Here is a 27,565-nt window from a genome sequence, read left to right on the forward strand (position 1 = left end):
ATTTGTTGCAAGCAAAAACACAGCATGCTCCTTCCACCAATGAAGGAGCTCTCGTGTTTTCTAGGTTCCCCAGCTCGTCTAAAGTCACTGAAATGAGTGTGACTCTGAAATAAAAGCCAGGGTCTCTACGCCGGTCTACTCCTATGTTTCAAAGCTCAGTTTCAAGACTTACACTTGTGATTTAAGCAAGGTTTTTTTCCCCCTCTTGAGTGCAATCGTCTTTAAAGTTCGCAATATCAGAACGATGGGGCTGCTTTACAATGTAGAAAAATGGATTGAAGACAACAAGAAAAGCTTGAAACCCCCCGTCTCCAACAAACTCATGTAAGTCTCCCGCAGGTGTCTTTACTGGATGGGGAAAGAAAGTGAGTGAGCTCCTTCCGATAGGCTGGATGCTGTCATATTTTCGTATTTTTAAAATGCTTGTTACATAAACATGCCCCTGCCAACGATTTTAAAAATTCAGCACCAATAATTTCGTTTGGAAGGGATCCTCAGTAATGCATTGAAGCGTTAGGGCAGCATCGATATTGGTTTCTTTTAATGTGATGTTTCTCAAACATTAGATATTGATTTAAAAAGTCACTACATTTAGTTATAGAACAATACTAACAGCATTGAACGCTGGCGGGGAAGGCTTGGATTTATTGTAAATCACATTCTTAGTTTACCCAGGCTTAACAAAAGTTTTTCTTCTCCCACATTTTCCTTCCGCAACGTGTTACATACAGGAACGCTCATAGTTCGCAACGTGCTACCTACAGACTGAAGTGCGTTTTCTATATAGGATTCGACACGGAGTCTGAAGAATGTTATGTATGTGGTAACGCAGAAAATAATGATCTGTTACAAATAGAACAACACAGTCTGTGGTGTGCTACATGGAGCATAATCTGCATTGTTATATGTTAGGTAATATACAATCTGCAGTTATTTTTTATATAAGGGCTGATGATGTGGCCCATACACAGTGCAGCAGGCGTCACTACTCCTCATGCACTTTTGACCCACTAAGCTGAAGTAGCCGGATAATACAACGTCAGCTGTTTACTGTGTTTTGACAGTGTATGTCCAGGAGTGCACTGACCTCATTACTGCCAGAGGTGGATTGGGGCAGAACAGTACTTCCACCTGCCGCTCTGACACAGTGTGACCCCAAAACTATTTTCTTGGATCAAGGCTCATTAAAAATGCAGAGTGTGCTCCCACCGGGATCACAACCACACAGAGAGCCCACCACCACCAGGCAACAAAATACAGCAAGGCACCACCAACAACAAAAAACTTGCATTTATATAGCGCCTTTAACATAGTAAAACGTCCCAAGGCGTTTCACAGGAGCGATATCAAACAAAATTTGACACCAAACCACATAGAGAGATGTTAGAACAGGTGACCGAAAGCTTAGTCAAAGGGGTAGGTTTTAAGGAGTGACTTAAAGGAAGAGAGAGGTAAAGAAGTTTAGGGAGGGAATTCCAAAGCTTAGGGCAGTACCAGAGAGAGAGGATCTGCTGTGGAAGGGGTACTGACATTTTTATTAAAGCCTATGAGTGAGCTGAGGCCTAGATAAGAGGTGTGGTTAGAGGCAGAAGAGATGGTGAGGTGGCCACTACCAGGCCCCCTCCCTTCAATAGGGCCATCAGCACTTTCCACCGCCCAGGGAAAGGGAGGGAGGGAGGGGAGGAAAGAACAAAAGGGAAGATCTGTGATAGGGAAGAGGGCAGGAGTGATTAAATGACAAAAGGGATAATGGTGCAAGGCAAGAAAGGTGGTAATGGGACAGGTTAAGGAACAAAAGATTGATCAGGAGTAGCTGTAAATGGCAGCAGCAGAACCATTAACAGCACTAGCTGACCGCAGAAATGGGAGCAGTGGTTATGATTGGAAGTTATTGAAATCAGTGTTGAGTCCGGAAGGTTGTAAAGTGCCTAATCGAAAGATGAGGTGCTGTTCCTTGAGCTTACATTGAGCTTCGTTAGAACAATGTAAGAGGCTGAGGACGGAGAGGTCAGAGTAGGAGTGGGAAGGGGAATTAAAATGGCAAGCGACCAGACAGAGTGGAGGTGCTCAGTAAAGCGATCACCCAGTCTGCGTTTGCTCTCCCCAGTGTAGAGGAGACCGCATTGCGAGCAGCGAATACAGTATATTAAATTGAAAGAAGTACAAGTAAATCGTTGTTTCACCTGGAAGGAGTGTTTGGGGCCCTGGACGATGGGAAGGGAGGAGGAGAAGGGGCAGGTGTTGCATCTCCTGCGCTCGCACGGGAAGATGCCGTGGGGAAGAGAGCAGTGGTTGGGGGTGATGGAAGAGTGGACTAGGGGGTGGCGGGGGGTGTGGTCCCTTCGGAATGCTGAGAGGGGAGGGGGAGATGTGTTTGGTGGTGGCATTGTGCTGGAGATGGCTGAAATGGAGGAGGATGATATGTTGAATGTGGAGGCTGGTGGGATGGAAGGTGAGGACAAGGAGAACCCTATCGTGGTTCTGGGAGGGAAGGGAAGGGGTGAGGACAGAAATGCGGGAAATAGGACAGATGCGGTCGAGGACCCTGTCAACTACAGTGGAGGGGAATCCTCTGTTGAGGAAAAAGGAAGACATACTGGAAGCACTGGTGTGGAAGGTCGTATCGTCAGAACAGATGTGACGGAGACGGAGAAATTGGGAGAAGGGAATACAGTCCTTACAGGAAGTGGGGTGGGAGGAAGTGTAATCAAGGTAGCTGTGGGAATCGGTGGGCTTATATTAGATATTGGTTGACAGCCTATCCCCAGAAATGGAGACAGAAAAGTCGAGGAAGGGAAGAGTCGGAGATGGACCATGTGAAGGCGAGGGAAGGGTGGAAATTGGAAGCAAAGTTGATGAAATTTTCCAGTTCGGGGTGAGAGCAGGAAAGGACATCGATACAGTCATCAATGTACCAGAAAAAGAGGTGAGGGAGGGGACCTGAGTAGGACTGGAACAAGGAATGTTCCACGTATCCCACAAAAAGGCAGGCATAGCTGGGATCCATATGGGTTCCCATAGCGACACCTTTTATTTGGAGGAAGTGAGTGGAGTCAAAGGAGAAGTTATTCAACATAAGATCAAGTTCAGCCAGGCGGAGGAGGGTGGTGCTGGATGGGGACCAGTTGGGCCTCTGTTCAAGGAAGAAGCGGAGGGCCCGGACGCAGTCCTGGTGGGGGATTGGGGGATGGAGGTGTAGAGGGACTGGACGTCCATGGTGAGAAGGAGACGGTTAGTGCCAGGGAATTGGAAACTGTTAAAGTGGCGGAGGGTGTCAGAAGAGTCGCAGATGTGGTTGGAAGAGATTGGACAAGAGGAGAAAAAAGAGTCGAGATAGGAGGAAATAAGTTCCGTGGGGCAAGTACAAGCTGAAACGATGAGTCTCCCAGGATTGTTCGTGGATCTTGGGAAGGAGGTAGTGAGGGGTTGGGGGACTATGAGGTTGGAGGCCGTGGAGGGAAGATCTTCAGAGGAGATGAGGTCAGTGACGGTCTTGGAAACTATGGCTGATGTTCGGCAGTGGGGTCATGGTCCGGCGGAGGTAGGAGGAGGTGTCGGAGAGTTGACGTTCAGTCTCCGCAAGGTAGAAGTCCGTTCGCCACACAACAGTAGCACCGCCCTTGTCAGCAGGTTTAATGACAATGACAGGGTTGGACCCGAGAGAACGGAGTGCTGCGAGTTCAGAGGGAGGTAGGTTAGAGTGAGTGAGGAGAGTAGAGAAATTGAGACAGCCGATGTCACGCCGACAGTTCGCAATGAAAAAATCAAGAGAGGGTAAAAGCCACAGCTTGAGTACTGCGTACAGTTCTGGTCACCACATTACAGGAAAGATGTGATTACACTAGAGAGGGTACAGATGAGATTTACAAGGATGTTGCCAGGGCTGGAGAATTTTAGCTATGAGAAAAGATTGGATAGGCTGGGGTTGTTTTCTTTGGTATAAAGGAGGCTGAAGGGAGATTTAATTGAGGTGTATAAAATTATGACGGGACAAGATAGAGTGGATAAGGAGGACCTATTTCCCTTAGCAGAGAGGTCAGTGACCAGGGGGCATAGATTTAAAGTAATTGGTAGAAGGATTAGAGGGGAGCTGAGGAGAAATTTTTTTACCCAGAGGGTGGTGGGAGTCTGGAACTCACTGCCTGAAAGGGTGATAGAGGCAGAAACCCTCAACTCATTTAAAAAGTACTTCGATGTGCACTTGAAGTGCTGTAACCTACAGTGCTACGGACCAAGTGCTGGAAAGTGGGATTAAGCTGGAAAGCTCTTTTTCGACTGGCAAGGATACGATAGGCCGGATGGCCTCCTTCTGTGCCGTAACTTTCTATGATTCTAAGAGGCCAGAGGGAAGGGTCCAGGTGGAACGATAATTCTGAAGACGGGAGAAAGGGTCCACTGTGTGGGGGGGAAGACTCCTGGCCACAGAAGTGGGCATGGAGGCAAAGGTGACAGAAGAAGAGCTCAGCATCATGTCGAGCTCGAAATTCATTGAAATGAGGGCGTGAGGGGATGAAGCTAATGCCTTTGCTGAGGACTGATCGTTCGGGGTCAGAGAGGGGATGGTCAGAGGGGATAGTAAAAACATGACAAAGGATGAGATTGGAGGGAGCATGGGGTCAGAGGACAGTGAAGAGGAAGAAGGATCAGGAGGGCTGTTGGTATCTAAGAGTTGTTGAAGCTTGCGGTCCTCGACACCTGAAAGGAAGACAAAAAGTTTTTTGTTAAAGTGCCGGATGAGGCGAAGGATGAACTGGAACTGCGGACCTGGACAGCTCTGAAATAGAGTGAGTCGGTGCTGCTGAAGAGAGAGGTCGAGAGTGTGCATGTGGCAGCACATGGCGTTGAGCGTGGATCTCAGGAAGTGGCGAGAGCAGTGGTTCGAGGAACGCTGAATATCATGGAGATATCTGTAATCATGGATGGATCCGAAACATGAAGGGTGGAATTTAAGTTGGAAACCACATGAAATGAGTCGGAGCTGGAGACAGTTGCTGAGGAAAGAGGTGTGGCTGTGAAAGAGAGTTTTAGAAGAAACCTGATCAAACAATAGAAGGGAAACAGAAAGCAATGAAGGTGAACAAGGTAAAAGAGACAAACGGAAATCCCGTCGGAGAGAAGAGCAGAACTTCTTCAAGGTGGACAAATGTAAGGAATCTTACAACACCAGGTTATAGTCCAACAGTTTTATTTGAAAATCACAAGCTTTCGGAGGCTTTCTCCTTCATCAGGTGAGTGTTGGACTATAACCTGGTGTTGTAAGATTCCTTACATTTGTCCACCCCAGTCCATCACCAGCATCTCCACATCATTCTTTAAGGTGGGCATTCCTGGGAGAGAAGTGGCCGTGAATTAAACACTAAATCAAAAGCAAAATACTGCGGATGCTGGAAATCTGAAACAAAAACAGAAAATGCTGGTGAGTCAGGCAGCATCTGTGGAGAAAGAAGCAGAGTTAACGTTTCAGGTCTGGTCATTTATCTCATTGCTGTTTGTGAGCAAATTGGCTGCCGTTTTTTCCTACATTACAACAGTGACTACACATCAAAAGGACTTAATTGGCTGTATAACACTTTGGGACATCCTGAGGTCGTGAAAGACATTATATAAGTAAATGCAAGTTCTTTTCTTTCATTAGAAATCACAGTGAGGTGGCTCAAACTTACTGCAAACTGTGTGTTCTATTCATCTCATCAGTCTGCGCTGGATTTGATTGAAAGTGTGGAGAACGTTTAATTAGTGAAGGTGAAAAGAAAAATTGTATCCAGTAAAACCCTAAAACAATGCTCCTTGTTTAATGGATAGACAGCTAGCATCTGACACAGGTCGATGGGCCGAATGGCCTCCTGCACTGTATCTTTCTATGATCATTGACGAATACTCTAAATGAGGCATAAATATCAGCTAATTCTGTATAGATACGGAGACAGTTGGTTTACATTGTTCTAGATCATTAAATTGCTTAATCAAGTAAATCGCTGCTCATTATTTCAACATTATACTGAACTATATTTTGAAATGTTATTAATTCTGAATAACCTCCTCAAAACTATAAGCTTTTGGCTAATACTTTGTTTTAAAATAATGTTTTTCAGGCACAGTGGCCAGTTAAAGGTTATGTTTGTTGGAGGACCTAATGATAGGGAGGATTATCACCTGGAAGAAGGAGAAGAGGTAAAACATAATTATTCAATGATGTAAGCTCACACAGGAATGCAATGTCTAAGAGAATAAATCATCTCCTTTTCTCTCCTTTCCTAAATGTATTTCATGTGTGAGCCAAGCCAGTGAGTATGGGCAAGCTATTTGATCAAAAGAGGGCACTGCATCCGAGCTCAATCCCGTCTTCACCCGACTTCCGCGTATGAACACTTTCCAGCGGGGGTCATTGGATGGAAACAGGAACTTCAATCGTTTTTTTCCCTCTCTAAGTTAGGATCGCTGAGGCCATTTGTTACATCCAAATTGCTTCTTCAGCTAATTCAGCACAGATAAGGAATAAAAGCTGGGATGATTTTGTTTGGGAGGGAGCTAATTCTTCAATTTTAAAATTCTGTCCCATTGTATTTGAATCCTTTGCCTTTGTGAACAATTTGTTTGAATAACCTTCATCAGACCTTCATATACTGTAATCGTGAAAATTTTTATTAGAAATTTCAGTTAATTTAACTGAAAAGGGTAAATAAATTAGTTCTTCATAAGAATCTATGGTGATAAATATATTACACAGGACATGTCACAATTAGTTTGGCCTTACAATTGTAGGTCAATTAAGTAATAAGCAATTTTGAAACAACAGTTTGCAGATGAGCAAAAGCTTCAGGTCACAGTTCTTGCTAAATACTTGAGTGGAAACGTATTAGGCAACAGGAGTTCAAAGTCTAGATAGTCATGGGTTACTGGCTGGTAAATGATTCTGCATCAGTACAATTATTCTCACAGCAGCAATAATGATATTAAGCCATAAGATCTCATTATTCGTCACTTTTGTAAATTATTTTCTTCTCATTTTTGTACCATGTACCATATAGGCTCTTTGGGCAGTCACATATTTACTGCTGAGCAGCTGAATATTCCAACTCACTGCATGGTAGCTCGTTACAGACGTTAACTGAAACTAGTTGGAAACCATAGAGTAAAAGTCAGCTGTGTGAGGACACAGACATAACCTCTGCAGCAAACACTGTATTAACTTTAAAACTGGATGGCACGGAGCTACCATTTTCCCTTGACCAGTTATTGTTATCTCCTGATAAAAAGATAAGTTATGGCACAGTTTCGCTGTACTGTGGTATTTGTGGAGAGTTGAAGCAATATTGTTAGTTAATAAAGCTAGTTTTAACATTTGTTTTAAGGCTGACACACTCAATTCTCAAAGTTAAGCAATTTTTTTCAGGATACCTTTGATCCACAAAATGTGCTTTTGGTGCCAAGTTAAAAGCCATATCGTGTAGCACTAAGTCATCCAGACCAGAGTCCCAGTTTTCAGTCTGTGCTGATCTCATATGGGGAAGAAGGCAGGGCTTACAGTCTTGATTAGAACCCAGTGACCCCTGCTGGAAAGTGTTGGGCTCGAGCTCTCCGTGAACAAATAACTTGCTAAAACTCACTGACCCAGAATTTCCTGGAACCACAACATTTTCAGAGATGTAGTTCCACAGGTGCAGGTCATCCTCTGCGACCTCCCCCATGTGGCCATTCTTCATGTGTAAGCCTGTTGGCAGATTATTTCAGTGTGAAGGGCATCACAGCCAAGCCTGATCCTATCCTCATCCAAAGTCCACGCATGCACATTTCCCATCAGAAGTCATTAGATAGTGATGAGAAATGGGAACCCTCACTGACTTTTCCTCTCTCTAGTCCAGGAGTGGTGAATCTTATTGTAGCTCTGACTACCACCCGGGCTTGGATTAACAAACTCAGCACAGATCAGGGATCAAAACTGCAACCTTTTCTGTACACAGCGCGATATACTAATGAACTTAGCCATCATGGGTTCTGTGTAATAACAATTCTGATCAACAACAAATTGTGAAACCAAATGCAATTACAAGATACATCTTGTTCCATCCATTCAAAAAGACCCTACGCATCTCGGCAACTATTTATAAAATGATTTCAGGATTTTCACCTCCGCTAGTTTGACTGGAAGTCCATTCCAAGTATTGATCACTCTCTGTGTGAAGAATTACTTACTGATAATAGTCTTAAATTGACTTTTTTGCTAGTTTGAACCTGTGTTGCCTCGTCCTACTCTTGTAATTTAATTTAAAGTGATATTCTGAATTTACCTTTTCCATTCCCTTAACTATCTTGTATATGCCTATAACATCACCTTCAGACACCCTTTTAGGCTGTAAAGCACAGGTTTCTCTCGTCTTTTCCTCATAACTGAGTCCTCTGACACTAGGGGTGAGCTTCATTACTCTTTTCCGCACTGTCTCCAATGTTTGAATATCTCCCATGTGTCTTGGTGACCAGAACTGGACACAGTACTCAAGGTGTAGTTTGACAAGTGCTTTGTATAGGTTGATCACAACTTCCTCTGCCTTGTTTTGGCTATGTAGTTCAACATTCTGTTGGCTCTGTTGCTTGTTGATCTGCAATGGTTGAACTTGCTGAGTTTTGAGTCTCCAAGGTCTCTTTCAACTTCACCCTTAACTATTTCAACAGCACTCATGGAGTAACTGTGTCACCCATTTTTCCTTCCTATGTGCAATACTTTACACTGAGCCTTAAATTTCATCTGCCATTGGTCTGCCGACTTATATAGTTTGAATAACTCATTGTCAGTTCTGAATTTCCTTTGATTCTTAGTTTGATATCATCTGCAAATTTGACTAATTTTCATTGAGTTTCTGAATCAAAATCATTGTTCTAAATTAAAGAAAGACCCATTTAATACTTTCCGCCCAACCGATATAACTCCCCTTAGAAGCACCTGTTTTCTACAGTTCAGCCAGTTTCTTACCCAAGGCCCACTTTTACCTTGAATCCCCACAGCTTTGAGATGAACTAGTAGCCTTTTGTGAAACAAAACTGGAACAATTTTATCCTGTACAAGTACTCACTTTATTGATCAGGAATGTGTTTTATTTAATTTGCACTCTAGTTGTTTTACCAGCTCAAAGGTGACATGTGCCTGAAGATCTTAGAGAAAGGAAAACATAAAGATGTACACATTCGAGAAGGAGAGGTCAGTAGAGCTTCTTTCACGACGTAGGATTTTTTAGTTGTTTAACAAAATTACAAGTGTTTTTAGTTTGGCCTGGGCTTACTATATGTGACCTGCTTTTCTTTTACAACATTCCTTTACATTTGTTAGAAAAATACAACCATTATTATCCAATCCAATTGGATGTGACTCTGAGGTAAGAAGGGTCTTCCTTAATACTCAATGTTTATGCTATTTAGGAAGTAAAACATTCTCGAAGGAAATATCCTCTCCCCCACCCCCACCAAAAGAACAATCCGACAAGCCTCCTTCCAGAATGTGTTTACATTGCTACTTTCAGGAGTCTTGAAAAACTTCCAAGAGGACTTATCAAATGATCAAGGAATGGCAGGTATTAGAAGAATGACAACTTCTATTTATATGTTGCCTTTAATGTAGAAAAATGTCCCAAGGCATTTCACAGGCATAAGGAAAAATTAAAGCTTGGTCAAAGAGGTGGGTTTTAAGGAGGTACCTAAAGGAGGAGAGAAGGAGGAGTGGTGAATTGTTCATTCCTGTGCTCATTGACGAAACCTCAGATTGCCTTCCTGTAATTAGGGTAGAATTTACAGGTTGAGATGATGAGGTTCTAAGAAAAATAATTGTTATCAATATAAAGAGGTGATGGACAGGCTGAAGGCATTCAAGAGGTGGTTTCTTCCTGACCCACTAGTAACGCCTTATTTCTGGTGATAAACATATATGGGTGCCACTAGCTGCCACGTGCCTCCATTTTGTCCTGCAGTAGGATGACTCCACCTGCAGGTACAGGTCAGCAATACGGTTTTCACATTGATGGCTTTTATGGACCTCTCCCTGACAATGGGAAAGGTCCGCACCCAGAAACATAAAGTTCAAAATGGAACATCCGTGATTGTACAGATCAGACACACACAGTGGCTTCATTGTTGCTCCTGGTGCTCCAAATCCATCCCACAATGTAAATGGGGGCAATTCAGAGCAAAAGCAGACCCGCCACACTATAGGATTACTTCCATTGGAAGCGATTCTACAACATCAGCATGCTTTCAGATGGAGTGACAAAAAGCAAACTGAACTATCCAGTTTCACTGTTACTGAGGTGAGAATGGGCTTAACAAGCAACGTCCTGCGATTTTTATAAAACTGGTTGTACTCAGGCTCTTAATAGCACTCAGTTTAGAAAAGCTAATCTGGCCTTCTATGCATTTGGGCGGCCTGTTTTCCTGGTAAACAAGCTGTCACAAGAAGCCCCAAGGACAGATGATGTATTGTCATAAGAAAACAGCTTTGACACACTAAGCCTGGTTGCTCTCTCAGGGGCAATGCCTAATAGCTTTCAGCCTGTTGTTTCAAGGTACAATGAATGGACCAGTAAGGTGTGCTTTTCTTCAACTCCCTGTTATGTTGCTGACCTTTGTCTATTCATTGACTCTAAGTCATGCTGGGGAGGGGATTTCTAGGCCATGTTGACCTGGAAAACTGGGAGGTGTTCAGCCTGCTCTGCATACACTAATTGGTAAGAACAATGACATGTAATAGAGTCCTAAAGTAATTGTTGATGGCAACTCTCTACGCACTATTAACAGTAATTTAGATTTAACAGGAAGGAATGATATGATTGCTTTAAAATCTGCCCCCAGATCCATTCTCTAAACTCGTGGGCTGCTGAAATTCCTCTTACAGATGCTCCCTGTGTTAAATGGGAGTTAAGATTTTTTTTCTCTTTTTTGGCACTTTTGGAAGAAAGTGTAACTGTGTGTGTTCCGGAGACTTGGTTACACTAAAAGTAACACTCAACTGAAATGGCCAGTCAGAAAGCACCGATGAGAATGCTGCTTATCTAGCTAAACAGACACTTAATATAAATAGCAGCACTCTGTAGGGCAAGCCAGCTGTTAACTGCAACTCCTGGGAGAAATGGAGAGACTACACAGACAACGGAAAGCATGACTTTACAGAGCAAGATCTGCAGTCCATGTTTGACAATGTAAGAGCAAGGAGAACTGCTCTGTATGGTGTGGAGGGGCAACCCACCAACCTGGTTATTAATTCCAGGTGATATACCCGGAGAAGCTGGAAGGTAATCCGGTAGGTGGTATTTGACTCTCCCTTTTGCCAAAGTAATGAATGAGGGAGACCATGAGTAAGTGTAGCCCAGCATATATGGAGGCAGCCATTGATGCCAACCAAAATAAGTCAGATGGGTCTGCTTGAGAACCTTAATATAGTTATCACAAATTCATCTGGGAACTGTTGCAATTGCAACACTAATGAGGTGGAGATGCCGGTGATGGACTGGGGTTGACAATTGTAAACAATTTTACAACACCAAGTTTTAGTCCAACTATTTTATTTGAAAATCACAAGCTTTCGGAGGCTTCCTCCTTCCTCAGGTGAATGTGGAAATGAAATCCTCGAACCTATCGCATTTATAAATCACAGAACAATACCTGGTGATTACAGATAGTCTTTCCAACTGCCCGTTGCCAAGGCAGTCAGAGTGTTCAGACAGAGAGGTGTTACCTACAGGGCCACCGAATATACAAACACAAAAAAAAAACAGAGAGAGAGAGGCAGAAACATAGAAACATCCGGAAGGACGAGAAAGACAGCAAATGACCTGTTATATTAAAAACAGATAACTTTTGTTCGCTGGTGGGGTTACGTGTAGCGTGACATGAACCCAAGATCCCGGTTGAGGCCGTCCTCATGGGTGCGGAACTTGGCTATCAATTTCTGCTCGACGATTTTGCGTTGTCGTGTTGAAGGCTGTGGAGAACATGGCTACGCCATGAACTACGCCATGTTCTCCGCAGCCTTCAACATGTCATCAATGACGACGAACACCTCGCTATGGCCAACCCCACACCTCCACTACTCATCTTTAAACAGCCACCCAACCTCAAACAGACCACCGTTCGCAGCAAATTACCCAGCTTTCAGGAGAACAGCGTCCACGACACCACACAACCCTGCCACGGTAACCTCTGCAAGACATGCCAGATCATCGACACAGATACCACCATCACACGAGAGGACACCACCCATCAGGTGCATGGTTCATACTCCTGTGACTCGGCCAACGTTGTCTACCTCATACGTTGCAGGAAAGGATGCCCCGGAGCATGGTACATTGGCGAGACCATGCAGACGCTGCGACAACGGATGAACGGACACCGCGCAACAATCGCCAGACAGGAGGGTTCCCTCCCAGTCGGGGAACACTTCAGCAGTCAAGGACATTCAGCCACCGACCTTCGGGTAAGCGTACTCCAAGGCGGCCTTCGAGACACACGACAACGCAAAATCGTCGAGCAGAAATTGATAGCCAAGTTCCGCACCCATGAGGACGGCCTCAACCGGGATCTTGGGTTCATGTCACGCTACACGTAACCCCACCAGCGAACAAAAGTTATCTGTTTTTAATATAACGGGTCATTTGCTGTCTTTCTCGTCCTTCCGGATGTTTCTGTGTTTCTGTTTTTTTTTTGTGTTTGTATATTCGGTGGCCCTGTAGGTAACACCTCTCTGTCTGAACACTCTGACTGCCTTGGCAACGGGCAGTTGGAAAGACTATCTGTAATCACCAGGTATTGTTCTGTGATTTATAAATGCGATAGGTTCGAGGATTTCATTTCCACATTCACCTGAGGAAGGAGGAAGCCTCCGAAAGCTTGTGATTTTCAAATAAAATAGCTGGACTATAACTTGGTGTTGTAAAATTGTTTACAAAACACTAATGAGCACAAAGCAGAGATCGGAACTGGGGGTGGGGAGAGGTTCTGGGCAATGATCAGAGCTGGGGGAGGCCGAAGGCTTCCTTGTGAGGCCTGGGGGGAGCACACCACAAGGAGTGCTAAAAGTGCAGATCTTTAGCACTTACCTTCGGGAGTCAGATCAACAGCCGACAGCTCGGGCCTCCCCCTCACTTCCAGTTAAATCTAAGTTGTAGTGTCGATGATGTCATCAGGCCGTGACTTTGGAATGTTAATTAGGCCCCCACCTGCCTCTCACGGGAGCGTCGTCAATGGCCTGATTTCTGTATGTTAAAATTTAACGGGGTGGGGATGGAGTCAGTTTGCTCACTCCTGATATTTTAACTCCTGACTTTCTCCCGCCTGCCTGTAAGATTCTCATAATTCACAGATCCCCCAAAACTCGGAGAAAATCCCTAAAAAACCCTGAGAATGGGAAAACTTTGGCCATTGACTATAATCCTAAAATGGAAGGATAGGTGAGAGGTCACCAGATGAAATCACAATCCACACACTTGGAAGGTGGGAGAATTACTGCTTCAGACATGTCTCTGTTTTAATGCAAAACCGACAGCAGGCCGTCGACACTCAGCACGAATTTGAAAGGCAGTCAGCCATTGAAAGAGGCAACTGCTCCAGACATGGTGGGGCCATGTTTTTGTTTTAAAGCAAAACTTATCAACACCTAGGAGGTTGGATACAAAAGGAAGCCTTGTGTGACAAGCTCTAAAATCGGAATTAACAATGACCCATCGAGAGAAGCAATTGCAGCATGACGAGGGACCATCAAAAAGCCATCAAAGATTCTTAAGGACTTTGTAAGAACTGTTTAAACAGACATGAAGTGTTTTTTTTAAAGTGACGAAGACCATTGTAAGAGAGACATGCACAAGTGGAAACTCGAAACTGCTCTCTCTCTCTCTCTCTCTCTCTCTGGCTTGCTGGCTCTGGTGGGCTGCTTGTCTTGGTTCTGCCTGTGTCTGGAAAGAAGAGCAGTTTCCAGCAAACAACAAGGCGAGAGGAAGGCAGTTCGACAGGGAAGGTCAGCAGCTCTAGAAGCAGGCCGACACACAAGAAGAAACCAGAGCAACAGCCCCAGTGACCATCAGACACCACGCGGCAACAAGGGCCTTATGAAACAACCAACCGAATATTACCACCAACCAACCGGGTAATATTGAGCCACCGCGACCAAAGAAAACCAACTCAGGAGAAAACCGAAGATCCGCAAAGTTTCCACTCTACGATCTATTCCTGACTTACCTCTGGGTGAATTATTGTCAAGGATTCGTTTGGTGAGCATTATCTCTGGCCCTTTAGAGTCCAACCTAGCTAGTACAGTGGGATTGGGAGGGGTGAGGTATCCTTCTACTGTAATTTCCCTCGCGTGTACTGAAGCATTCCCCATTTTATTAGAGTGTTAAGATTGTTGTGTTGTATTTCCTCTCTTGAATAAAGGTCAAAGTTTCTTGCAACAAAAGCAGTTGTCTGCTGCACTTTGTCACAACCCCCAAATAAATCCAAGGTCTAGAACCCAGGGAGTGGGAGCGATTCAGACCACTCAGAAGTCAGAGGTGAAGCTGACACACACCACCACCCCCTACATGCCCTTGATGGAGGGGTGGTTTAAAATCGAGGCCTACAACTCCTCAAGAAAATTGTGACACGACAGTGCTCCTGCAACTAGACCTAGAAAGCACTTCCTGGACAGGATTGCTATGTTAGCGGCTGTCAAAGCAATCGCTGCCTTGAATTTTTATGATACTCAATACTGCTATGCAGCAGCAGGAGAAATCTGTCAAACCTCAGAACTTGTCTTGTACAAATACATCATGCAGGTGACAGATATCTTGTTTGCCCAGACTAGTGATTTCACAAAATTTACCCCTGGTAAACAGACAGCAACATAAGAGTCCTGGACTTTACAATCTGACTGGATTCCTCAAAGTGCAGAATATTATTGATGGCACACATGTGGACATATGGGCGATACCCTCAATGCTACCTCCTTCAGGAACAGAAGGGGGTTAAACTCCATGCATGTGAATCATGCCCATTAATACCTGCTACCCTGGTAACTGTCATAATTCTTTTAATTTACAGCAGTCAACGGTACCAACATTGGCCTGGAATTCCTGGAACCTTTCAGCGTAACTACGGCATAAGAGCGGAGTTCTTGCCGTTTTTCTGAGGAAATTCGCCGCCATCGATGTACGGTGAAACATCGCCACGTGCAAATTTCCTTGACCGTTTGCGCCGCTTTGAGATATGTCCGCCAAAAACCCTCTGCCACTTGTTTAAGCAGCTCAGTCCCCAATACAAAAGGTGTTCAGTACTTCCTTGTGTTGAGTTAATAGATGGCCTTGTAACTTCAGGCACTACGGGTATTGATACACTGGCTGCCTGAATCAGCTTGTTTTCGGTCATGTCTAGGGTCATTTGAATGGGGCAACAGGTGATACAGCTGGGGCTTTGCCCTGTGAGGCACTTCTATCATCTGTTGCATCTTCTTCTGTCATTCAGTTGCTGCTGGGCACCCCTTTGGCCTGGCCAGAGATCAATGTGGAACCGCTCGGCAGCAGTGAGGTTGCGTTATTGCTGTTTCAAACTGAATCCCCAATATGGTGAATTCAGATAAGTTAGACTGCTGTAGCTTGGAACCTGAGTTCTCTGGAACCCATTCATTATGGAAGCTATGTCTGAGCTTAGGACCTTAGCAAAGGTTCATTAATGTCCTTAAGGGAAGGAAACCTGCTGTTCTTACCCAGTCTGGCCTATACGTAACTCCAGACCCACAGCAATGCGGTTGATTCTTAATTGCCCTCTGAAATGGCCTAGCAAGCCACTCAGTTGTAAAATCTCGCTACGAAAAGTCATAACAAGAATAAAACCGGATGGACCACCCGGCATCGGACCACTAGGCACCGGACACGACAACGGCAAACCAAGCCCAGTCGACCCTGCAAAGGCCTCCTCACTAACATCTGGGGACTTGTGCCAAAATTGGGAGAGCTGTCCCACAGACTAGTCAAGCAACAGCCTGACACAGCCATACTCACAGAATCATACCTTTCAGCCAACGTCCCAGACTCTTCCATCACCATCCCTGGGCAGGACAGACCCACCAGAGGTGGCGGCACAATGATATACAGTCAGGAGGGAGTGGCCTGGGAGTCCTCAACATTGACTCTGGACCCCATGAAATCTTATGGCATCAGGTCAAACATGGGCAAGGAAACCTCCTGCTGATTACCACCTACCGCCCTCCCTCAGCTGATGAATCAGTCCTCCTCCATTTTTGAGCACCACCTGGAGGAAGTACTGAGGGTAGCAAAGGCACAGAATGTACTCTGGGTGGGGGACTTCAATGTCCATCACCAAGAGTGGCTCGGTAGCACCACTACTGACCGAGCTGGCCAAGTCCTGAAGGATATAGCTGCCAGACTGGGCCTGCGGCAGGTGGTGAGCGAACCAACACGAGGGAAAAACTTACTTGACCTCGTCTTCACCAATCTACCTGTCGCAAATGCATCTGTCCATGACAGTATTGGTAGGAGTGACCACCGCACAGTCCTCGTGGAGATGAAGTTCCGTCTTCACAATGAGGACACCATCCAACGTGTTGTGTGGCACTACCACCGTGCTAAGTGGGATAGATTCAGAACAGATCTAGCAGCTCAAAACTGGGCATCCACGAGGTACTGTGGGCATCAGCAGCAGCAGAATTGTATTCCAGCACAATCTGTAACCTCATGGCCTGGCATATTCCTCACTCTACCATTAACAACAAGCCAGGGGATCAACCCTGGTTCAATGAGGAGTGTAGAAGAGCATCCCAGGAGCAGCACCAGGCGTAACTAAAAATGAGGTGCCAACCTGGTGAAGCTGCAACTCAGGACTACATGCATGCTAAACAGCGGAAGCAACATGCTAAAGACAGAGCTAAGCGATTCCACAACCAACGGATCAGATCAAAGCTCTGCAGTCCTGCCACATCTAGTTGTGAATGGTGGTGGACAATTAAACAACTAACGGGAGGAAGAGGCTCTGCAAACATCCCCATCCTCAATGATGGCAGAGTCCAGCACGTGAGTGCAAAAGACAAGTCTGAAACGTTTGCAACCATCTTCAGCCAGAAGTGCCGAGTGGATGATCCATTTCGGCCTCCTCTCGATATCCCCACCATCACAGAAGCCAGTCTTCAACCAATTCGATTCACTCCACGTGATATCAAGAAATGGCTGAGTGCACTGGATGCAGCAAAGGCTATGGGCCCCAACAACATCCCGGCTGTAGTGCTGAAGACTTGTGCTCCAGAACTAGCTATGCCTCCAGCCAAGCTGTTCCAGTACAGCTACAACACTGGCATCTGCCCGACAACGTGGAAAATTGCCCAGATATGTCCTGTCCACAAAAAGCAGGACGAATCCAATCCGGCCAATTACCGCCCCATCAGTCTACTCTCAATCATCAGCAAAGTGATGGAAGGTGTCATCGACAGTGCTATCAAGCGGCACTTACTCACCAATAACCTGCTCACCGATGCTCAGTTTGGGTTCCGCCAGGACCACTCGGCTCCAGACCTCATTACAGCCTTGGTCCAAACATGGACAAAAGAGCTGAATTCCAGAGGTGAGGTGAGAGTGACTGCCCTTGACATCAAGGCAGCATTTGACCGAGTGTGGCACCAAGGAGCCCTAGTAAAATTGAAGTCAATGGGAATCAGGGGGAAAACTCTCCAGTGGCTGGAGTCGTACCTAGCACAAAGGAAGATGATAGTGGTTGTTGGAGGCCAATCATCTCAGCCCCAGGACACTGCTGCAGGAGTTCCTCAGGGCAGTGTCCTTGGCCCAACCATCTTCAGCTGCTTCATCAATGACCTTCCCTCCATCATAAGGTCAGGAATGGGGATGTTCGCTGATGATTGCACAGTGTTCAGTTCCATTCGCAACACCTCAAATAATGAAGCAGTCCGAGCCCGCATGCAGCAAGACCTGGACAACATCCAGGCTTGGGCTCATAAGTGGCAAGTAACATTCACGCCAGTTAAGTGCCAGGCAGTGACCATCTCCAACAAGAAAGAGTCTAACCACCTCCCCTTGACATTCAACGGCATTACCATCACCGAATCCCCCACCATCAACAGCCTGGGGGTCACCATTGACCAGAAACTGAACTGGACCAACCATATAAATACTGTGGCTACGAGAGCAGGTCGGAGGCTGGGTATTCTGCGGCGAGTGATTCACTCCTGACTCCCCAAAGCCTTTCCACCATCCACAAGACACAAGTCAGGAGTGTGATGGAATACTCTCCGCTTGCTTGGATGAGTGCAGCTCCAACAACACTCAAGAAGCTCGACACCATCCAAGATAAAGCAGCCCGCTTGATTGGCACCCCATCCACCACCCAAAACATTCACTCCCTTCACCACCGGCGCACAGTGGCTGCAGTGTGTACCATCCACAGGATGCACTGCAGCAACTCGCCAAGGCTTCTTCGACAGCACCTCCCAAACCCGCGACCTCTACCACCTAGAAGGACAAGAGCAGCAGGCACATGGGAACAACACCACCTGCACATTCCCCTCCAAGTTACATACCATCCTGACTTGGAAATATATCGCCGTTCCTTCATCGTCGCTGGGTCAAAATCCTGGAACTCCCTTCCTAACAGCACTGCGGGAGAACCGTCACCACACGGACTGCAACGGTTCAAGAAGGCGGCTCACCACCACCTGCTCAAGGGCAAATAGGGATGGGCAATAAATGCCAGCCTCGCCAGCGACGCCCACATCCCATGAACGAATTAAAAAAAAACAGGCTTTGATGCAGCGGCACTCTCCCTGATGGTCTACAGCTTGGTCAGATGGTCATACAGCACTGCACATACGGGTCATATACTCTACTGTAGATGCCCCCAAACTGTGCAGGCTGCTTATCACACTCTCAAATGACTACAAAGTGCTGGTATTGACCTACTATACGGTGTTTGTAAGCAGGACCCAGAAGATCCAATTTCCTGAGTTGAGCAACTGAAGAAGCTCTCATGCTGTCCCTCCCTTATGGAGTTGCAACTTCTCCAATTCCACCTGCGCTTGTTCTTCACTTGTGCTATGTGCTTCATCAAGTGCTCCTGGAGTGGACCTCTCTATGCTGGTACTCACCACTGTAGCAGTGGGTCTAGATGCTGTGAGGTGCTCAGTTGAGACCAGACACTGGGTTCAGTCCCACACCTGCTGTTGGGCACCTAGAATGTTGGCAGTACGACACCCCTTGAAACAGAGCTTACGTGGCAGGACATTCTGGTGTGTTATGCTGGAGCACTGCAGTGTATGCCTGCATATAAGAGAGTGAATGAGTGAGTAAGGAGACAAAGGATACTCGCATTGAGCTTGGAGGAGGCCTCTGACCTCATCCTCTGCTACTCCTTCTATTGCCTTCAAGCTCAGATTCTCTGGGGTCCTTTCCATGAAGAGCCAAAGGTCATGAGGAATAAGAGTGAAGGTGTTTGTCACCCAAGTGCTCAGCTCAGCAACACCTTATTTGAGTGTATGAACATGTAGAATGAAGGAACCTTGTGTTGGTAGGGTACTTGGTATTTGTTGCTTGCTCCATTTAAAGGGCCACAAGGCGAACACATTGGCCCTGAAATTCCACAAGGGTTCCCCTGGTTTCCTGCTGTAACCCTCACGGAAACCATGTCAAACTGCTAAACCCAGCCATTTGCACTGTTTCTATGGTGGTTCTGCTGGAGTTCCCTATGGAATCTCAGGGTCATTGTTATGGTAGTAATGCAGAGTGCCCTGGTGAAACATGGGCATTTGAAAAGTACAAGAATAGTTGCCAGAATGAGGTGCATTCTTCCTCTGTGATGTTCCACTTAACTTGCAGTGAAGTGCTGTTGAGAAACAGTGTATGACAACTCTTAAAGCAAAATATGACCAGTACTTACCTTGCAGTCCTGAGACCAGCAACTTTCTTCCTCACTTGCTTCCAGATTCAGTACACAGGTGAGACAGAACTTAAGGGTGACCAGCAGTCCTTTAACAGCTACTGACACCAGATAACCCTCCCCTTGATCCTGGTGTGCTTCCAGTATGTCATATATTGTGTGTCAGGAGCAGCGTGGTAATATGCTAATGAGCTGATTGTAAGGTTGGCACTCTGCACTACTGGTGCAAGTAGCAGCATCCCAGGCAGGATTGCATTATTGGGCCCAATGTATTTTTTTGACGTAAATCTGCTAATAAAATCATTGCAGATAAAAGTTTAAAATTCTTTCTGTTCAATTTTATTGAGACTCTGTGTGCGCAGCGATTGATGTAGGTGATGGGATTTTAAAGAAAAACTTGTAGTAACAGTTAAGTTAGACCTTGCTTATCTGCGTTACTTTTTCTGTTTCTTTAAGTTTGTTTCACAATCTGTTATAAACTTTATTTCAAGCAAAGGGCTCACATTTATAAATGTTGATTTTTGGTATTGCAATTCATATCATTTTTTGCAGCACCATTTTTTTTCCCTTTCCAACTGCTGCCATTACATCTGTATGCACAATCTCTTAGTCAATCGAGTTCTTGAATATATAAACTGTGTAACATTAATTTCTCCCCCCTCCCCTCCCCCCCAGATGTTTTTGCTGCCGGCTCGGATACCTCACTCCCCTCGGCGACCGGCAAACACTATAGGGCTGGTTTTTGAGAGGATGAGGCTGAAGACAGAGCTGGATGCAATCAGGTAAAGTAGGGGGCTTCAAAAGTCAAAATGCATGGATCCTGTATTTAAAAAGGTTTAATGAAGTAATAATGAATAAGAAGATTGTGTTAAATAGTTAGATTTTTATGACAGTCCCACAGATTCATCATCAATTTTTATTTCCAAATTCTGAAACTGGTATAGGAGGTTTTGAACTCATGTTCTACTGTATTCTTAGTCCAGGGTTACTAATCCAGTAACATTACCACTATACTACTATAACTTCTACTGTTCCAGCTCAGCCAGGTAGAACTCCTTGCATCACACAACAACAGCACCATCACTGTCAGCTGATTTGATGGCAATGTTGGGGTTGGAACAAACAGAACAAGAGGTAGAAGTTCAGAGGTAGATAGATTAGTATAGATAAGGAAAGTAGAGGAACCCAGGCTACCAATATTCCAGTGGAAGATCTCAATGAAAAGATTAAGAGAGGCCAGAGAGAGGGAATCAAGAGAATCAGGAAGGCTGGAGACAGAAGAAAGAATCGGGAAAGTAGCTTCCTTCCAAACGGAAAAAGCACAGAGCTGAAGGCAGCAGAGAGTTCAATAACAATTCCAAACTCGATATGATTCCAGGCTTGACAGGAAATGAGAGGACCTCCCTAGGACCTTCCATTAGCCAGTTAGAGAGCAGCATTGGAAAAGGTTTGGGAGGAGGTCTCTAGCCCAGCCTCTTGCCAAGGAGAGGTACATACTATGGCTAGATTTCACAGAGAAAAACTGGAACATAGATTGCAAAAAAAAATCTAAGTAATATTCCAAAGGACAATGGGCAAGGATTTCCTCTGTGTGCGAAGTGTGGTTTAATTGTAAACCCAGTGCTTTATCTAGCAAAATGAGGAAATCTTCCCCCACTGTTGTTTGGCAATGAAAGAAAAAACAGATTCCAACAGTTAACACTACAGCAGAGTTTATCATCTTCTGCTGTGCAGGGTGTGCCAGCATAGCAGTGTTCATGGACTTTCAGAGCAGGCTCTTCTATAGCTTTGAGCTTGACTGAGTATTCCACTAGATAATGATGATACCCCTTTGAGGTTCTCATTGAACCCTCCTTCTAGTTGCTAACTATTGCCTGTGTTGCTGCAGACAGGGTTGGGCTCTTGTATTATTAGTGGCATGCTGTGATATTTCTCTAAAAGGTGCAAGTGCAGCAAGGTTAATAATCACATTTCTTTTGACAGATATTATGAAAAGGATTCCACTGATGTGCTGTTTGAAAAATGGTTCTACTGCGAGGACCTGGGCACCCAGCTTGTGCCCATTATAATGGAGTAAGAGTACTTCGATTATTCTTTCCAAATAAGTTGAAAGAACGATTACTTGTCATTTACAACAAGATTTTTGTTTTCATTTTGTAAATTTTCATTTTGTCATTTCATTCAGACGTGAATATTCATCTTACTGCTAGATGTAGATTAAAACAAGGTCAAAGTTTTTCTCCCCCTTTTCTCTTTAAAAAATATATTCTCCAGTTTTCTTCACTCTCTCCTTTCCTGAAGGCATTGACTCCTCGATGGAGTGTCAGCCCACTGGAGCTGTGCGCTCTCCAGTGCCTTTCCCAAATTATTCATTTATTAGCTTAGACATTGAAGGACAAAAGTTACGAGGTTCTGTTGCTGACTGGAATTGTAATAAACTTTTAACAAACCCACAAAACGTTCTTAAGGATACACTTATACTACAAATTTAGTAATTGTGTGAGGCGGTTTCAACTTCATACCAACGCTATGCAGAATAAATCATGTGTTATGGCCTAAGCTGACTCCAGAATGGAGTTAGACTCCGTCTATATAGAAAATCACTACTTTGTTCCAATGTCGGGGTTACATAGTGATACTGGATTCAGGCTGCATTTACACTATAATTGCACTGTTGGTGTGAAACGAAACAGCTTCACACTGACATGACAGTTGTAGTGTAAATGCACCCTAAGAGTACAAATATTGCACACAGCACCCTCAGAGCTCTCAACAAGGTTTTAATAGAAGGCTTTCACTACCCCGATAGATGCTGCAACATCTCTGCCCTCGAGCATTCTCTTGCCATACAACACGGGCTCTCACAATCTCATGTTTGAGACTCCTGGAAAATACTGGAGAGTTGATCAGAGAGTACAACTACAATGTAATGCACCGAGCTATGGCCCTGTGATTGCTTTATGGTCCTAAAGTTGAAACTTATTGCAGAACCATTGTGTGACATTTTTCCTTTTGTCAAAAATACAATTCCAGTTAATAAAAAGCTTTTTTTTAAAAAAAACGATAGCCCCGATAAGAGTTCTTTACACAGATTGATTGGTGGCTGAACTCTACCGTTAACAGCACAAATGAATGCACATCAGTTCTTTGTAAAGATCTTTCAGATTCAGAGTGTTCCTAAAATGGACTCTTTCCTCAATGAACCTTGCCCTACTATGTCTTTGGGCTTGTATTAAGAGTAGTACTTTGTCTCCATCACAGTTGTTGATAATGCCCCATATACAATTGCCTATTTTTCTTTTGAATTTCAAGCAAAGTTGTTGCTGAGTAATATATTTCATTATAATTACATAGTATTTACAGCACAGAAATAGGCCATTTGGCCTAGTACGATCCCAGTGTTTATGCTCCACATGAGCCTCCTCTCGCCTTCCTTCATCTCACCCTGTTCAGCAGAATGATGCTGAATGACCCTGGACATGTAAACCAGCAAAGTCTTTACTGCCGCAAATCAGTTGAAAAATATTCTTTCCTTTCTGTTTCAGATTTGAGAGTTCTGACGAAAAGAAAACTGGGAAATCAAATCCAGGTACAGAAAGTATCCAAATAATTCAAATCTGTGCTCCTGTGTTAACATTTTACTTTATAAATTTTTTAATTTGAATTTTTTTCACAAAAGTTTACAATGCCATTAGTGGAGAACAGAACAGTCTCCCCAGTTTTTACACTTACCACTCCCAGGTCAAGATGTGGAGTGAAGTTCCCTGTACTCTGTCACAACATTATTTTTGAACGATATTTAACTGTTGTGTGGGACAGTAGGACGAACAGCATTAACCTGATTTTATGCCTTGCTTGATTCACAGGCAAATTGTGGAAAGAAATTCCATTTCACATAAATACTGTCAGTACTGTTATGGAGCCATTTTCATTCCAAGACTGGCGCAACCAGCACCATCAGGATATTGAGATGAATTCGGTTGTGGAGATATTTAGTGACGAGTTTCAAACTCGGGTAAAATAATTTAATTATGTTGCAACTTTGTTCAGCTTGGTTCTAACAAACACTTACAATATTCTATCCTCGATGAAGGGATCATAAGTGTCTTTGGAATTGAAAGTAATAGCATATTATTTATTCATATTATGCTTTAGTGAACACTTGTTAATTGTAAAGTGCTATTTGTGTTGTTCTGACAGACGACAATATATGCAAATGGAGAGAGTGAGGGAAAGGAGAGCACAGACATCTGGATATGGCAGCTGGTGAGAGACTTTAATATTTATCCTGTAATATTTTGCCAACACTCCTGCACATGAATTGAATCTAGCTTCCAGTCCTCCCATATGTTTTTAATATAGGGTTTAATTCTTCTTCATGGTTGACAGATAAAATAACGCAGAGGTACTGTAGCTTAAATCAAAATGTAACCTTGTCTGATTGCCAATGGTATAAACATTTCAAAAATTGCTGGCACCACATGGCCCAGACTGAACAAAATTGCCATTGTGTAGGCCACGGCTTTCTAAAGTTCAGGGTAAGTTTTCCTCTCGGCTATGCAGGTACAGCACGGAGCAGAGGAGTGGGAAAACTCGGCAAGCGGGCATCAGCCCAATTCCTTCTGCCCACAATTTTCCATCTGGCATCATTTCGTGTGCTCTACTGCTAGTGCATATTTCATGTCAAGCCCTCAATAAGGCCCCAGAATGTTCAAAATTACTATTTGGCACAATTTGCCAAGTTTTGCCCTTGGGATTATGGTTTTTTTTGCCTTCACAGCACATTTTGAACGAGGAGAAAGGAAGCTCCATGTGCAATGGAACTGTTTAAGGTGAATAGATTGTGCATTTTAAAAAAATCTATGTTTACAGTCCAATTTTAGTACTGTTTTTTATTAGATTTTTTTCAATATTTCTAAAATTTTCATAATTATTTTTTGGAATAAATTTTTTTTGGGGGGAGGCAGTTTTTATTTACTCATTGCAGTAAGTTTGTTTTTAAACATCCCAAATAAAATAATCCATTACTGCCCACTAAGTCATCTGTGTCTGGGATCTTCAACCTTCCTCCACTGATTTCTGGGTGGAACTGGGCCAGGTGGGGCAGAAAATTAGACACAGCTGCTCTCCGCCATTTCCCCTCTCATTGGACTTTCTGCTACCAACAATCCGTCGTCCATAGCTGGCTGGGTATGTTGAAAAGCTATTCAAATGATTGAAATACGTCATCCAATGCATTTCACGCCATTTGATCCATAGCAACACATTGAAAGTAATGGGGAAGTGGGTAAGCGTTGTGGGTGGTGAGGGATACAAGGAAGTAGTCGGAGGTGGTTTATCAGCATGAGAGCAGAGAGACCATGGGAGTAGAAAGGCCAAGAGAGATGGCATGATCGAGAGGGTGGCTGTCGAGTTGGGTAAGAGAGTTTATATGGAGGGAGGACAGGAAAGCAATTAAATCAGAGGAGAGTGAGCAAGATTAGCTGAGATGGAAATTGAAATCACTGAGGATCAGGAGTCGTTCAGTGCAAAGGCTGAGGGACGTTTCTCGGTGAGAAACACAGGTTGAGGCTTGGGATGTGGTAAACAACAAGGATTTTAAAGGCGAGATGAGGGGGTGGAACAAGGTGGGTGCTTGAAGGAGGAGAAGGTGCCGGAGAAGTAGCGGAAGAGGCCAAGGCGTGACTTGCTGATGAGTGTCACTCCACCATCGCAATGGTTTAGATGGGGCAGGTGGTGGAAAATATAAACTCGTGAAAAAAAGCTGTAATATTAAAATGCATTTACTTTGTGTCATGAAAATGTTCCTCCAAAGTCTGCTAGCATACCTACTACAGTCACTGTAATATTGTAACTGTAGGCTGCAGTTCTAAATTTGACCATCTGAGGGCCATCTTGTTGTTCTGCAGTCTCATGAATTTTTAGTTGACCTGTTTCTTAGGCGATTCCAGTAGCAAGGAATTTGCTTGAGTGAATTGGAGTGATTTCATGCAGTTCCCAACCACTTCACTGTACTTTGGATAAAATTGATTTATTTAGCAGAGATTGGATTAGGAGACCAGAACCTCACACACCCATAAGTGTCCACTGACAACAGTCCGGACAGTGTGTGCCAGCCGAGTATTTAATATATAGGGCACATCACAATCAAACACAATCCTGACCTCAGCCCACATCCACATAAAAAAGAAGTTTTTTAAATATGTTCTTTTTTTCAGGAGGGCACATCCGATGTGGTGATGGATGGCAAAACTACCAATCTGACTCCAGGATACAGCCTTCTCATCCCATTAAAGACCAAGTAAGGGTGTATATGCTGAAGACAACTGACATTGCATTATCATTAGACCCACACTACCACTGCTGGAGGAAATGGGACGTCGCAATTGGACTGCTGGGTCTATTATTCCTGCCCCTCCCTGTTTATAGGATCAAACTATGCCATTATATTCATATGGTAACAGTGCGTACAACAGAAACAATGTTTACAATAGCAGAAGTAAGATTTTTCTGGTTTTAATGAAAAGGACCAAGTAAGGTTGCTACCAGTCCAGTTTTGAAACATGTACTCCAGGTTTTGAGAGAGCTTACCAGAAACTTCTTTTTTACATTAGCACTGTGTTGCAAGAGGTTTGAACTGCTGCTACTTTTATGCATCCCAAATCAGAGCATTTTCTCCATCACCACCACCTCAGTTTTCTCCCCTCCTCTCCTTGAGTTTAATTCTGCAGTCACCAGTCACTCTCCACTATCTGTCCCAAATGGACATTATTATTCACGTGTGAGCCCATACAGTGACTGTCAGCAGGTTATTCAGTCATGAGGGCAACACAGCTGAGCTCATCCGAAAACCACACTTTCCAGCTGGAGTCAATGGATAATGATCAGGAGTGATTTTTCTTTTCTCCCACTTGCTAGCCCAAGGCTGCACAAGTTAACTACAGCACTCGAACGTCATCCGGATTGAGGTGAATTAACTCAGCACGGAACAGGAATTGAATCCTGCTACCTTCCTGCTCCTTATGTCCCAGAAATAAAAAAAATCTTGGGTATTATCACTACTGAAATAAAGAATGCATATTCTTTAATCTCAAACTTATTATCCTTTTCTTTACAAGGTACCTTTGGACAAGGCCCGTAGGATCTATTGCGCTTTATGTCGTACAGGATCCAGCACTGAAGAAATCCAATGCTAAGTAACAGTCCTAAAGGCACAGAGTTTTCTTCACCTGTTTCATTTCATTGTATATGTAATAGTTTGAATAATTTGAAGTGAATCCTCAGCATTTATTATAAATGCAAATGCTTGAATTTTGGACAAGTAGTGAATCCCTTGTTAAAATAATGATAATCTTCAAAGGTTCCAAATCATGAATATATACAAAGGAGAGGGACAGAAAGTTATAAGACTACCAGAAGACCATTCCATTGATCATGTCATGAGTTGAATCTCAAGAATGTTTCAAAGATACGAGAGCTCAATCAATTTGCAGTAGAATGTAATATATATTGATCCGATGATTTCCTGGCAATTATTGTTTTGCTGTGATAATATAATGGTTATTAATCCGTTAGTGTGGGCTGCATCATGCGTCAACTATGGAAAAAACGTCCCAGTGAAACGTATAATAAAACTCTTCAAATAAACATATTATTATTACAA

At 44.0% G+C, this 27,565-nt stretch overlaps 1 protein-coding gene across 1 annotated transcript; it reads left to right on the forward strand.

Moving 5' to 3' along the window:
• On the forward strand, nt 1–27,565 carry haao (3-hydroxyanthranilate 3,4-dioxygenase). Its single transcript, XM_067988805.1, has 10 exons — nt 1–324; nt 6,093–6,171; nt 9,110–9,193; nt 20,578–20,684; nt 21,886–21,975; nt 23,448–23,491; nt 23,769–23,917; nt 24,103–24,168; nt 26,121–26,203; nt 27,021–27,565. Exons 1-10 carry the CDS (start codon nt 245–247, stop codon nt 27,100–27,102), a joined length of 864 nt encoding a protein of 287 aa, XP_067844906.1. The 5' UTR covers nt 1–244; the 3' UTR covers nt 27,103–27,565.

This window comes from Heptranchias perlo, chromosome 8 (genome assembly GCF_035084215.1).
Source record: "Heptranchias perlo isolate sHepPer1 chromosome 8, sHepPer1.hap1, whole genome shotgun sequence".
Classification (NCBI taxonomy): domain Eukaryota; kingdom Metazoa; phylum Chordata; class Chondrichthyes; order Hexanchiformes; family Hexanchidae; genus Heptranchias; species Heptranchias perlo.